The sequence below is a fragment of the Anarhichas minor genome, unplaced genomic scaffold, assembly GCF_050575085.1.
Source record: "Anarhichas minor isolate MPS153535 unplaced genomic scaffold, ASM5057508v1 ptg000018l, whole genome shotgun sequence".
Classification (NCBI taxonomy): Eukaryota; Metazoa; Chordata; class Actinopteri; order Perciformes; family Anarhichadidae; genus Anarhichas; species Anarhichas minor.
The window spans coordinates 8,464,997-8,479,539 of NW_027466464.1; the positions used below are offsets into that span (position 1 = coordinate 8,464,997).

At 46.1% G+C, this 14,543-nt stretch overlaps 1 protein-coding gene across 1 annotated transcript in view; it reads right to left on the minus strand.

The window, feature by feature from the left end:
• ptgfrnb (prostaglandin F2 receptor inhibitor b) overlaps positions 1–14,543 on the minus strand; it is a 34,803-nt gene that overhangs the window by 15,067 nt on the left and 5,193 nt on the right. The window contains exons 4-10 of the mRNA XM_076095180.1: positions 11,869–12,276; positions 9,919–10,344; positions 4,003–4,149; positions 3,747–3,907; positions 3,544–3,664; positions 2,680–2,899; positions 2,408–2,595 (exon numbers count right to left, since the gene is read on the minus strand). Of these exons, the coding sequence (XP_075951295.1) occupies positions 2,408–2,595; positions 2,680–2,899; positions 3,544–3,664; positions 3,747–3,907; positions 4,003–4,149; positions 9,919–10,344; positions 11,869–12,276 (1,671 nt within the window). The remainder of the gene's footprint in view (positions 1–2,407; positions 2,596–2,679; positions 2,900–3,543; positions 3,665–3,746; positions 3,908–4,002; positions 4,150–9,918; positions 10,345–11,868; positions 12,277–14,543) is intronic.

The following is a 14,543-nucleotide window of genomic DNA, read 5'->3' on the forward strand; positions in this document are numbered from 1 at the left end:
GGACATCAATAAGCCCCAAATGTTGACGTATCGTCGCCTTTGAAACGGCTTTATAACAATCTTCCAGAATGATTTCAGAGGCCACTCTGAAGATAAATGAGTTTTCTTTCGTGTTTGGTCGCTGGCTAAAATATTTACCCGCCAGTTTCAGCGCCGAGATGTGAAAACGTCAGGCTGTTTTAAACAAGTAGAACCAAATTATGTAAACCACTTATTTGGAAGCAAAAACAAAAAGGAGAACAAGCCCCAAACAATTAGAGTGAAGTGCCTCAGGTTATGTGGTTTCTGCGGAGTCTCCAGATCTCAGTGGGAAAGTTGGAGATTAAAGAATAACCCACAGGAATGAACTATAAAAATCAGATTCAGCTTGTAAAAACAGAATTCCCCTTCTTTGCAAATGTGGGATTCTAGGAAACGTCAGATTTAAAGCAACTTAAAGAAGGATCTTGGTAAATCTTCACACTAGCCTCACAGTAGTCACATGATTACATGTTTTTCCTCTGGCCACTCCGTATTTATGTTACCATCCATCCACCGAAATCACTTAAACACTGAATCATTTAAGACTAAACGTGCTGGTGAGACTTTGGATCTCCATATACGGCATAGAAAAGATCCCTGCACGGGCAGGAACGCCATGACACGTCTGAAACATTCAAGATACAGCTGGAACCTTGGGAGGCTCGCCAGTTTGTGAGTGTGATCACACACACACACGCAGAACTTCCGCCCCTAAGGTAACTATCAGGGGTTCTTGGAAACGTCTCAGCTTGAAGCATGAACGCTGTCAGTGTGTCAGCCCTGTGTGGGATCAACTCAAAACGTTCAACTTGGTTACACACACTTGCACAATTGAAAGATTACACGCACACACATAAACACTCAGGCACACACACTCACGCAGGCAGAGAAAGAAAAGGAAAGCAGCGGAGCAGCTCTCTGCAGATGGCTGATTGGCCAAAGGGCTTCACTTTGAAGACGTCCCAGAGAGAGAGAGAGAGAGAGAGAGAGAGAGAGAGAGAGAGAGAGAGAGAGAGAGAGAGAGAGAGAGAGAGAGAGAGAGAGAGAGAGAGAGAGAGAGAGAGAGAGAGAGAGAGAGAGAGAGAGAGAGAGAGAGGAGAGAGAGAGAGAGAGAGAGAGAGAGAGAGAGAGAGAGAGAGGAGAGAGAGAGAGAGAGAGAGAGAGAGAGAGAGAGAGAGAGAGAGAGAGAGAGAGAGAGAGAGAGAGAGAGAGGGAGGGAGATAGTGGGGGTGAGAGAGTGAAAAGGATAGAACGGGGGAGGAAAAAACGGGAAGTGATAGAGAGAGAGGAAGTAATGCTCAAGGGCTGCTGCCCTCCCCAGGGAAGGATAGAAGATGGTCCATCTTTTTTTTCTCCTCCTACAAACCTCATTCAGACGGTTGAAAACACTGCAGCTCCAAACATGCGGAACAAAGTGATGTGTGCGGAGGAACCAGCAACTACAACTAGTTCAGCTCGACATAGACTGGACTTTTGAGGCCGAAATATTTGAAATTAAAACACAAATATTCTTTTGGTTTTGTAGTTTTTTCAGACGTTTATTGTGAAGCACTCCAACTTTTGTTTTGAAAGGTAAGTTCCTGCAATATTCCCTCTTCTTTCTTTCTCCTCATCCTCTCTTTCGCCTCCTTTTCTTCTTCACCATCTTTGCTCCTACCATCCTTTTGTGTTTCCTCCCTCTCTTTCCTTCTCTCCCCCCCTACCATTTCTCGTCACCTTTTCATCTCCCTCCTCAGCCCACTTCACCACCTCCTTTGTTTTGTCTTCCTCCTTGTCGCCTCCCTCTTCTTCTTCCTCCTCCTCCTCCTCCTCCACCACCACCACCTCCTCCTCTCCCTCCACCACCTCCTCCTCTCCTTTCAGACACTCCTGTTCCTCCTCCCTTCTCCCACTTCCCAGTCAGATCAAAGATAGTTAAGTAGGCCAGTGGCTGTGGTGGGCGTCAAAAGGCTCAAGGTGTGTGTGTGTGTGTGTTTCTACATTTTTAGATAATTTATGTTGCTTATCATTAACACTGTGTGGGAGGAGAATGTGTGTAGAACTTCTAGAAATGTACAGAACACAACTGCTTACATATTTCTATCTTTGGACAGGTACTCTTCCAGGAACTTGGATTTTTTTCCTCCATCTGTTCAGATTGTTATGAAAGTTAAATTATTGATGAATCTTACCAGTGTTAGAAAGTATTTCCCCAAAATGTGGCCTTCTATTACGCTGACTGTACACAGCCTGGTTGTAGGATATTTTACTAAGAGTGCAATGTCTTTATGAGAAAAGATTTTGGAAGAAGAAAGAGAAACCCTTAGGGTTACGTATTACAAAGAGGAAGTATTTAAGTTTTGTGGACAAGTGAACACATATTATATACATAACAACATATTCCCACCATTTTCCTGAAAGTCGATCTTGACTTTGTTGGACTCTGCGTTGGTGGCTTTGGTCCAAGCTTGTCCCGCCTGCTGTTTGGTCCACGCGGTGATGTCACACCAGTAGAAACCTCGGTCGGACAGCTGGACGCCCGCCAGGCGAAACCGAAACTCTACCGGGCCAGACTTCGTCAGAACCAGGCCGTCTCTGAGTCGACAGAGAGAGATGCATTTCAAAATAAAACTCCACTGAAAGGTTCACGCGTGATGATGTATAAATATAAAGGTGTACCTCCTGTTGGGGTCTGTGGCTCCTCCGTGCTGCAGTACGTTGTCGGGGCTGAGGGTCATGATGGTTCTCACGCTGCCCTCCAGGCTGTCCTGTGATTGGATGAGCACCGAGTAGCCCGCCTCCCCGAGGTTCCCAGTGGCCACGGTGCAGCTCATCTCAAAGGTAGCCCCGCCCACTGAGGCTTCACGGACGCGCTTGGCCACGACGTTCAGAGTGGGACCTGAAGATGACACCCATCAATCAACTTTAGGACATCATTCAGCCCGCCAGAGAGTCCGAGGGGGAAATCCCCAACAGGAAGTGACAACATGAACTTCTGATTCAAAGCACACACTCACACAAAGCAAAGCCGTTACATCATGGCTTAATTAGCTAAATTGAGGGCACCAAGGTCAGCAAGTGGGACTTAAAAAGAGAGGAAGTGTGTGTGCGAGAGACACAAGAGGTCTGTTGTTGTGTTGGAGGATTTTACTATGAAGTCTGGAAATGACATGTAGACATTAGAGCGCATTCATGAAACTCAACAGCAGGGTTACTGTGACCGGCTGGCCCCAGTGTGAGAGTTTTCTTAGTCATGAATGTGAGTTAATGGTTCTGAATTTCTCCCAAAAGTAGCTCATTAAATGTTGATTTCCCCATAGAAGAAAAATAATTAATTGTTTCTGTCTGTGCCGAATGTTTTCATCTGCATCACAAGTTTAATCTGAAGTAACCTTTACGGGTAATGTGTTCAGGAAATTGCACAGAATTTAAAAGTAGGTTGGGTATATCACAAAATGTGTTTCCCTTGAAGTGCCCGGACTCGTTCAATGATAAATTCCACCAAACACAACAGATGAGGGCACATAAATGAAGTTTCCTCACGTTTGGTATCCCACCGCACAGCCAGCTGCGAGCTCTGGTACTCGGCGGTGTTCACCATGTCGCCCTGGCTGTTAACGCTCCAGGCTGACACATTGCACACATACTGGCCCATGTCGATCTCCTGCAGACGGTGAAAACAAGATATCGACGTTAGAAATTATACCACAGACATCAACAAGCTTTCTGTCGGTCATTACGTTCACCTGAGTGCGGAGGAACAGTAGCTTGAATGTGTCGGGCTGGACTCTGGTCAGAGTGATCACGCCGCTCTTCAGCCGGTCAGAGTACATCGCTCCCGGCAGAAGGTTGCCGTGGCCGTCCAGGGAGCCGATGGGATGCGAGGTCTGAGGATCACTGCCTGTACCTGCAGGGGGATCGGACAGGAGACACATTGAGAGGTGGCGGTTTCCAGTCTTTTACACGCCCATTAGAGATTTTGTTCTGAGATTAAAAAGGTACCAGGAAGTGTGGTGTGCTCCCAGGTGACACCTAGTCGGCCTCCCAGGGGTAGATGGGTAATGTTGGTCACGTGACACGCCAGCTCTGTGGGTTCGGCCGTCATCTGGGGGTTGAGGACGGCTTCCAGGGCCACCGCGAAGCTCGGTTCTGGGGGAGGAAAACAAAGAATCTTTCAAGCCGCTCTGATTACAGCTACAGGTAGAGGACAGCTTGGTACTGGGTCGCCACCGGTTATTAGAGCAACATAATCCCGATGAGGAGGGACAAGCAGGCTGCAAACACCATGGCTGAATGGGACAAGTGTCACGACCAGCAAACACACCTAAAACTGAACACAAGGCCTAAAGAATGTCACAAAAGCCCAACCCAAAACCTTTGTGAGACCAAACAGCTGCTGCTGAAAAGAGTATTGTACCGTCAAAGGGAAACCGCCTAATGGCTCAGCTTTCTCCGATTGGTTCGACCCTGGCAGACTAGCAGTATGCGCATAGTACATTTGTAATTATCCCTGTAGTCGGTATCACTGGGGATGAAATTAATACGAGTTTCAAGCACCCTGGTGATTGAACAACAACTCAAACCTATTTATATATTGAGTTACAGCACTGCGCGGCCTCCGGAGAAATGATTCCCATCCCCAGCAGGCGTTTCTCTCATCAGTCGTCGCCGGGGTTTTGTCATTTTACAACCGCCATGAATCTCCAGACGAACGCAAAGTGAATGCCGTTCTTTTTGTGGTTCGGTCCTAAGCTGAGTGAAAGAGCCAGGCAACCAGAAATAGACCTGGAATAACTGTGTGAGATGAGGTGTGCGTGTCACAGTGTTAATAGTGAGAGTGAGTGCGTGTGAGGCAGGTCCTCTCAGTCAGACATCCAGATTGCACCTTTACGCCTCAACGAGCAGGAAGCGCACACAAAGATTTCCACCTGCCGGACTGTGAGATATCCTCCACACACACACACACACACACACACACACACACGCATATACAAGCAGTCACTGACACCAAACACACACACACACACACACACACACACACACGCTATAAATACAAGCACGTACGTAAGAGCGTGTCCGAGTGTGTGTTTGGCAAAGGAGGGGGATTTGAGTGATGTCATTTGGACGTCATATACACACACACCAACTCATGCACCGTCACCATCTGTTGTAACACACACAAACACACACACACTTTAATCAAAGTGAACGTGTGAAGTTTTTCTGCCAACTAGCAACGCCTCTCTCTCTCTCTCTCTCTCTGCAATGTTGCCTTATTTAGTGAAGCAACTCGTCACCAGTTCAGGAGCTCTGGTACAGCGCAGCACCAGTATGGTACAGCATACTGGATCTGTACAGCACCAGTATGGTACAGCATACTGGATCTGTACAGCACCAGTATGGTACAGTATACTGGATCTGACAGACCTTACACATGTATGTATTTTTTTTTAAAGGACCCTTACATGAATAATATGTTATTAAATTATAAGGACTCATCTACATCTGAAATGTATTCTGATTTTGCAGTTGTTTTATCATTTCCAGCCTTTAAAAATCAACACATCCCACTGATGTCAGGGTTGTTTTAAAAAGGTTACCAGACACCAGCTGGCAGCTGGTGTCTGTTCACATGCAGTATACTGTACATGCAGAGCAGAGGAAGACGGCACTACATCTGGGTGAAAGTCAGCAGTTTGATTGGTTATTTGAAACAAAGGGAATTGTTAAAGCGTGGTTTATGTCACACATCAAGTAGGAATACCACACGGTTGCTGAAGAAATCTTCTCTTAGGAAAAAAAAAAGTTAAAAAGCCAGCGAAGCCGCCGACCTCGTGTCAAGTCCTCTCAACCGAGTCGGACTCTTCTGGCCATCCTGTTCTCTGTGGGGTTTTAGTGAGCTTTGCAAAGAAGAAAAGGCTCTATTAGTGTGCGGCTCGCGGAGGCAGAGTGATGAAAAAAAAAAATAGGTCAATGTCAATAACACAACAAACTGCTTTCATCTGCATCGCAACTGTGTTCATTTTAAGAAGCGATAGAGGCTCTCGGTTAGTTTGCACGGGAACGTAGCGGTGACATTTTGCCCGATATCTCACCCATGATGTTTCTGCTGCTCGTTAGCAAACACGCCGACTGTTCAGTTCAGAGAGTCAAAGCACTTCTACGCTTTCATTGGTGAATTTAATCTACCATTTTTTTATTTTTTTTATGAAATTAATAAATTATTAAATTGTCAGTGACGACGTCGCCGCCGAGCGTGGCCGTTTGCCGTAACAGAAGACATGCTGGATTCTCTGCCAAAACAGCCAGTGGCATGCGAGACTCTGGTTTCACCGGAGTGTGCAGGCAGGCGCGTGTGTGTGAGATAGGAAAACCAGATATGAATAAGCTACTCGAGCCGTTCCCTCTTTCTGTCAACTCTCTGTGCGTCTCCCAGGACGGAGGGGAAGTACAAGTGTGTATGTATGTATGTATGTATGTATGTATGTATGTATGTATGTATATATATGTATATATATGTATATATACGTATATACATATACATATATATATATATACATATATATATACGTATATACATATACATATATATATACGTATATACATATACATATATATACATATATATATATATATATATATATATATACGTATATACATATATACATATACATATATATACATATATATATATATATATATATATATATACACACGTGTGTGTGTATGAAGGATAAATATGAAATACTTCTGAAATAATAGATGAGGAAGTGTGAAAATAGTGAGTTGTGGTGAATGAGGGTGGAGGCTCTCCATCAGTATTTATGCTAAGCGTCATAAAAGCACAGACTGGAGCTCCATACAGCCGGTGGCGACGCACAGCCTCCTTAATTTAGCCGCTTTATATTTCACCGAGCGGCTGGAGAGCTGCAGGAAGCGTCTTAAAGTGTGTCCCGAGGGAAGAAAGTAGTTTCCATCAGTCAATCCTGTATGAATTAAAGTTACCATGACGGCATTACATCTCGGCGGATGCTTATGTCGAAAACAGCTTTTTTTCTCCCTGTAAAAATAATATAATTGCTGCTACCGCTACTGATAAAGTGCCTTTCTCACTCATGGATCTACAACTCAAAACTGGAGATTGTAATTCATCGTCTTTGTACCTGAAGGGACACATCTGGTGAGGCTCCCATACTCCATATAAACACAGAGTGTGGCAGGCAAAGCTTTGAGATGTCGCAGGAATCTGAAAGGCAGAGGGCTGCAGGGTCGTTGCGATGGTTCTCTTTGTGTTCGACCCCTTTAAACTGTGTAATCACACCATTGATACGAGGTAATTATGAGCAATAAGCCATATCTATACAATATTTAGATACAGACACTCATACATACTGTATATTTATTCATTCATATTCTGATCAGCTGTGAAAAATGTGAAATATGAGCTAGCATGAAATACAAGCAGTGCTTTAGTGGCTCAGCTGACACAACAACAACATGCACACAGGGGAAGCTTCGCCACGGGTGAAAGGAATTACACCCTATTTAACTGTGTGTGTGTGTGTGTGTGTGTGTGTGTGTGCGTGTTTTCCTGCCGTGGGGAACTCCAAAACAAGTTCCCCTACTCTTTTTGTGCTTCCTGGTAGGCTGTGCTTGCAGCAAAGCATCGTGGGAAGAGTGGGCAACCTCAAGGCCACACATCAATAGAATAGGAACTGACTGGTTGACAACACACACACACAAAGTTTAAGCTCATACTCAAGAGGACTGAGGATGAAATATATGAGCTGTAGTCAATTAGAAACGTTGCTCTCATGGTGTGTGTGTGTGTGTGTGTGTGCAGTAAGGAGGAATTTATACCCTCAGGCAAAAATGTAGGAGTTCCACCAGCGAGAACAGCCTCATACCCTCAGTATGTGGGACACAAAAAAACACACACACACACACACACACACACACACTTTGAGGCATGTATGTGTGTGCAGCATTTACACTCTGGAAAAAGCCTTCAACAAGCCTAGTTTCACTCTCACACACTTGCCTGACAGACACACACGCATAAGTAATCCATGTAAACACACACACACACACTGTGTAAATGCTGTGGATCCCGCTCATTGATATTTCTGCTGTGCCCTCACGCTAACGTCTCTGAAGCCCGGTGGATGTTTCTAAATGCAACGCGGATCCTGAAGGCTTCAGGAATCTTCTGTGTATATACAAGAGAGCTGTTATTTTAACTAAGGGTTCCTGTTGACATAAAGCCTTTACAGCACTACAACCAGAAAACACACTCCATACCGGCGTCTGAGAAGGACTACATTTGCTTACTCTCATGTTCCTGATCGTTCATGACAAGATGTAGGTTCACACGCGGAGAGTTTCTGTGTGTGTATAGATATGCATAAATATATATGTTATACGTGTGTGTGTGTGTGGCGTGAAGGAGCCACCCCTTTGATGTAAAAACGACAAATATAGTTCACCTTGAATGCTATTTATGAACCTCTAGAAACACTGACGGGAGAGGACGCACCGAGCATGTGAGACGGGAAGTGAGAGCGAAGTAAATATTTCAATTAGTCATATTTTTAGTTTGACGTCAGCACCATGTGGCGACTCTTTAGAGGGAATAAACCAGTGAGGCGTTTTTGATCTGAACTCACGACGTTAATGCCAAGAGGCAACAAAGCAAACTGGACTCATTAGAAGTCTTTTATTCTCCAAGCCAAACACGGACACGGGGCTTTGGTGCACATACGTTGTTCTGCAGACTTTATATGTTATCTATGTATGTAGTATGTGTTTAATGTCCAGTCTGTAGAATACAAATTTATGTAATTGCCACTTCCTTCAAATAAAATGACACTTGAGCTCACATGAAACTTTTAGCGAGTCAGTCTGCCAAAACACTTGCTGCAGCCGAACGGAGGGAGATGATGTAACAAGCGCTGAAGTCCACTTCAGTCATTTCATCGGGAGTTTGTCAGAAATCCAACCACCTCGGTGGCGCCGTCTCTAATGACGCGGCCAAATCCAGTGTGTGTGTGTGTGTGTGTGTGTGTGTGTGTGTGTGTGTGTGTGTGTGTGTGTGTGTGTGTGTGTGTAACTTACTGAACTGCTTCTAAATGATAGACCTCAATATCGGACGCTCCTCAAACTTCACTTCCTCATTCGTCATGTGATCTACACGTCCAGACGCTAACCCAACTAGCATCGTCTAGCTGACTTTTAAAGCAGCAGACGTGAAGCTAAATATGTCGCAAAGAGCTTCCTGTTTTTAAGGAACAGAAATTGGATTGGCTGGTTATAAATCACATGACATCAGTTACTAGAGGCGGATGGGTATGTATACGAAGGTGTGAATGAGCATCCTAATTCAACATTATATGGAGGAAAAGAAAGAAAACAAATTCCATTACTAACACTTCACCTCGCGAGCCAACTACGTTCCCCAACATGATGTAAAAATCTAAAAAGGGCAGAGAAAGAGGAAGGAGAAGAGCCCGACAGACAGAGAAACCACCCACCATGCCAGTAATTGATTGCTGTGTCGACTGTGTTTGACACCTCTTCTCAGGATCAGAGCATATCACTCACACAGACACACACACACATACACACCCAGAGGTAGCAGAGTGCAGGACAGGCATGACTAATCAATCGTCCTCGCAGCAGGAGTCGACAGCTGACTGGAGGATTAAAGAGTTTCCCCTCCAGCCTCCAGACTCATATGTGGCACCGCGACACATCCACAAACCGTGAGATCACGCACACCATCCTTCACATGTACTTCGTCCAAATCTTCCACTGTGTTGGACAATCAGAAGTGTCCCCCCAACACACACGTCTTCTACGAAAGAAAGCGAACCCCCGTAATGTCAAGAAACTACAAAAAAAGTAGTAAGAAACACTCACTGGTCTGCGCCACCTTCACCGTCACCGGGTTGGATGTTTTCTCAGCCGCCATGTGCCACCTCCCGCCTCCTCCCGAGCTCCTTCCTCCCTTCTCGATGAAGGCTCGGACGCGGCAGGTGTACGCCCCCGCGTCCTCCCCGCTCACCCCCCTCACCCCCAGCCGGTACTCTCTGGCGTCCGTCCGCTCCAGGCTGGCCTCCGCTCTCTGCCCGTGCGCGCCGCTCGAGGACGCGTTGTAGATCACCACCCCGCTGCGCTCCATGGTGACGACGTCGCGGCCGTCGGCCAGCCAGGCCACCTCCAGGGCGAGGGCGGGCAGGTTGTCGGCCGCGACGGAGCAGAGGAGGGTCAGCGTCTCGCCGGGGGAGAGGAGCAGAGGCGTGGAGGAGGGAGAGGAGGATGAAGCCTTCACACTGAGGGACTGACCTAGAGAGGAGAGGACAGAGAATCAGTCACTTCATCCTTATGCCTACAAACATGATGCAAAACAAGTAAATAATCCTGATAGAAACACTGAATTATTCGGCAACAATAAGCCGATAATGAACAAAAATACTCTTCAGCTCTGTTTACAGTTGGACATAAAGGTCAACCTGTCCGTCAGACGTAGAGAGAGAATGCAAAGTAAACCTAATCTATAAATGTCAGAGTCAGAGTTTGTTTTCCCAAGCATCCTCTCGGCTGCGATGCCGACGAAGAAGGTTTCTATTAAAGAGCAAAGTGCATCTTCGACAGTCGGATCAGGGGTTTGGACGAGGTCTCCTGTGACAACGTAGGCAGCAGTGTGTGGGGAAGAGTCTCTGTATGGTGTCTGGAAGAGGACAAAAGACACAAAAGCCAACTCTGTTTGACTTTTCTCATCCTCTTTACTCAAGTCGGTAAGTCAATATGAAGTGACTGGCACACAATGGACCTGAGACCTCTGTGTGTGTGTGTGTGTGTCGTTCATCTCTGGTTTCATTACAAACCACTGGGTGTTTCTCCAGCACTTAAAGAGGATATGGTGGCCCAGAAAGATGTAAGATACGGTGACCAGAGCAACCACAATGAATGAGAGGGGGGGGGGGGGGGGGAGGGGGGAGTAAGGGGGCCTCTCTGAGGACAGAGTGAGACAGACAGACAGACAGACAGACAGACAGACAGACAGACAGTGAGGGTCACGAGCCTCCTGGGACAGAGCGAGGCAGCGAGAGGGAAAAGTCTCACAGAGGAGAGGATGCCATTAAAATAAAAGACAGCCACACAAGAGAGAGGGAACTCTCCCACGTCCCCCCCCCCCCTCTCTCTCTCTCTCTCCCTCTCTCGCCACAGCCAACACACGGGAAACTGTGATCAAGAACCAAGAGACTTGAGGATTATCCATCGCTCCCTTTAGAGTAACTATCTACAGCGTCTCATCACCGCAGGCATAATTACTGTTCAGGATGTGCGGGGAACCTTTTAATGCCAAGTTTATGTTGCACAGGATCACTTGCACTTAGCATATGTGACCCGTAGGGTTCGTAAACTGTGTGCAGAATTAGCTCACGTCTGTTCGCTCACATTTGAGTTATGACTCAAAAGAAGCAAGTACGGATTTTGACACTAAATACGCTTCAGGTCTCTCTTTCCATTTGAAGAACCTCTGATGTAGAAAACCCTGTGGGGTTTTAAGGGCGCTTTAGAAGCCTGGACTTACTTGTTTACTTCTTTTTCAGTTACTACATTTTAAATTGTGTCACTGTTAAGGACGCACGTAACACTTTTTATTGCCCATATCATCACAATTCTCCCGTATTTCTCGCACGTAGAAGCCCTTCCCACTCTATAAGTGCACTCAATAATAAAAGAAATCCAATACAAGCATCCGTGTTAAATCTCCGGTGTAAACACCGCTCCACCAGCTTTAATGAAGTCCACAACCCCGGCCCCTAAACAAACTCATAAGAGTCGTGATTTTCTCTCTCTCACCTGTCGGAGTAACAGCAACAGTTCCCATCTCTCGCTTGCTCGTCACGATCTGTACCCACTTCCCTCCGTCCTCGTGCGTCCATTCCGTGCCGTTGCATTCGTAAATCCCTTCGTCAGAGGTTGTCACTTTGGAGATCACCAACGCGAACAGCCCGTTCCTCCCGGGAACCAATCGGATGCCTCCGTCGGTGTAGCGCCGGGCGTACTTCGCCCCCGTCACCACGTCGCCCTGAGGGCCGAAGGCCAAGATCTCCTCCGACGTCGCCCCCCTCTTCACCGACCAGGTGACGGACAGGTAGGTGGGGCGGGTGAGCTGCCGGGTGACGTTGCAGGAGAGCGTGAGGTCACTTCCTTCTGGGACCACTGGGGGCAGGGTCAAAGGGGAGACCCTGAGGGTGTTGGGGATGACTGACGGGGAAAGAAGCAAGACAAACATTTTAGGGAGACTTGGATGACACCGACAGGAGAATATCGCTGACTACAAACGTAACACAAGAAACTGCAAGCTCTCAACACACACAGTAAAGACTATATGGAAACAGCTGCTTTCTTTGCTGTATTAGATGAAAGTGAATGCAGTTTAGCGCAGGTTAGTTTGATTTTAACTGAGGTTACAAGTTGGTTGAATCTACTTCTGGTCGAGCCTTTTGGAGTTTAGTGTACAACAAAACCTCTCGCTCATTAAAAACGGGTGTTTATGTTGTTTCTTTCCTCTTTTTTATTCTTCTTTGGTGTAACTTGCACAGAGCTTGGTGGATAATCAGCAGCGTAGTTGCATTTCCTCGTCTATTACAGGAGGCATATTCTGAGCGGAGCGCAAGAAGATCTTGTTTACTGCAATAATCTGTTGAAACCAATTTCCAGTATTTGTGAAAACCAGCAAAAAAAAAAAAAAAAATCAACGACGACGGCAGCATAATCAAGGTAAGCAATGCCTTTAATCCCCCGGCAGCACGACGTCGATGGAGGTAAAACTCAGCATGCATAAAGGAAATGAGCCTCTCGGTACCGCTGATTTAAAAACAGACACGTTAACGTGGAAGTGCATGTACCTAAAACACAACACAACTTCAATTTCACCCAGATTCAACCATTAAAACACAGGTATTCATTAGGGAGGAGTGACAGAATCATAAATAACGATGACTCACTATTGCTATAAATACAATTCCGGTTACACTTAAAGTACGATGAGGTTAAACACAACCGGCTCCAGATAAGGCTGCGTTCACAAAAGGTCGAGGACTCGCCCGCTCAGTCGACTCTCTTTCACTCAATGAAACAGTTCCTGCTTGCTTCCAGGAAGTGCTCTGCTGCTAAATGTGACATTCCAGAGCCTGAGCAGGTCTTAACAGAGCAGATTCTTTGTTTCTTTACTTGTTATGACACATCGAGAAGGCTGACGAGTCAGCGTCGTGAGGGGAAATGAAAGAATCGAGGAGCTCGGATGGTTTGTCTGACTTCAGGTGTGATGTTTAACGGATAATCTACTCGTACAACTCAAAATCAACACTGTAATGTAAGCATGGCTCTAAACTCTTCCCGGCATGAAGTTTCATCCCAATGGACTTCACAGAAACGGTGAATCATTTCTTGTTGAAAGCTAATTCTGGTCGTGTTACGAATGAATCCAAGAAGAAGCAGATGGCTGGGAATGAGCACGAAGCCGTGCATTATGGGAATTACACTCATGCCATATTCACGTCCGGTGGGAGAGGCAGATTTTGAAGCGTTCAGAGAGAAAAGAAAGAAAGACCCTGTGGTGGATTTGAGCCTGTTGACGGCCGTTTCTGCCGGTCACAGAAACAGGCGACCAATCGGATGAAGAACAGGGACATCGTCTTCCTAAAGCCATAAAGCGTGGACACTAGCGGGACAGCGCTGGACACGAAGTGGAAGCAAAGAGTACACACCGCCGCTGTGTGCTGCAGAGATGAGAGCGCCTATGGCAGATAACGAAGGCAGTGCGAATAATCTGCGTTTTGCTCCATCAATTAAAATTAGCCTGAGAGGAGTTTTTCAAACCCTCAGCGACCTGTACTCTACTTGTTTCTTACATAACCAAACAGCCTCAGTGGGGCAGCCAGAGCAGTGTGTGTGTGTGTGTGTGTGTGTGTCTGGACTGGTAAAGACCTTGCAGCAACAAATCAGACTTGTCATCTCTGTTAACGAGTATTCGCAGACTAACACTCTTCATACACCACAAAAACAAACTGCTCGCTAATACGTGCGCTCTACATATGTGCGACACGCGATCTCCTGTCGCACATAAACAGAGCCGCCTAGTTAATTCAGGTCTAAGTTTAACAAGGTGTCTGGGGAGCCGTGCCTGGAAGCAGCCGAACATGATGGTGCATTATGGAGCTAACTAACCTGCTGCTGTCAGACGATCCCTCTTTGGGACCGAGTCTCCCAAATTTGGGGGTTCACGGCATAAATCGCCCCCGAAACCCTTCTTATGTGTCTTTTTTTTTTTTTTATGGATTATCATTTTTAAGCGCGTTGTGGGTTCGGGCTTGGTTCAACAGTGGATTCGAATCAACAGAGTCGCCAAAAAATGTGTGTGTAATTACTGACTGGAGAAAAAAACCTCAATTAAATTCAAAGGAAAATGCTGAATACGGGTTTTTTTTCTTCCCCTCTTTCTCTCTGTTTCTGTGTCAGAAAATAGTCCA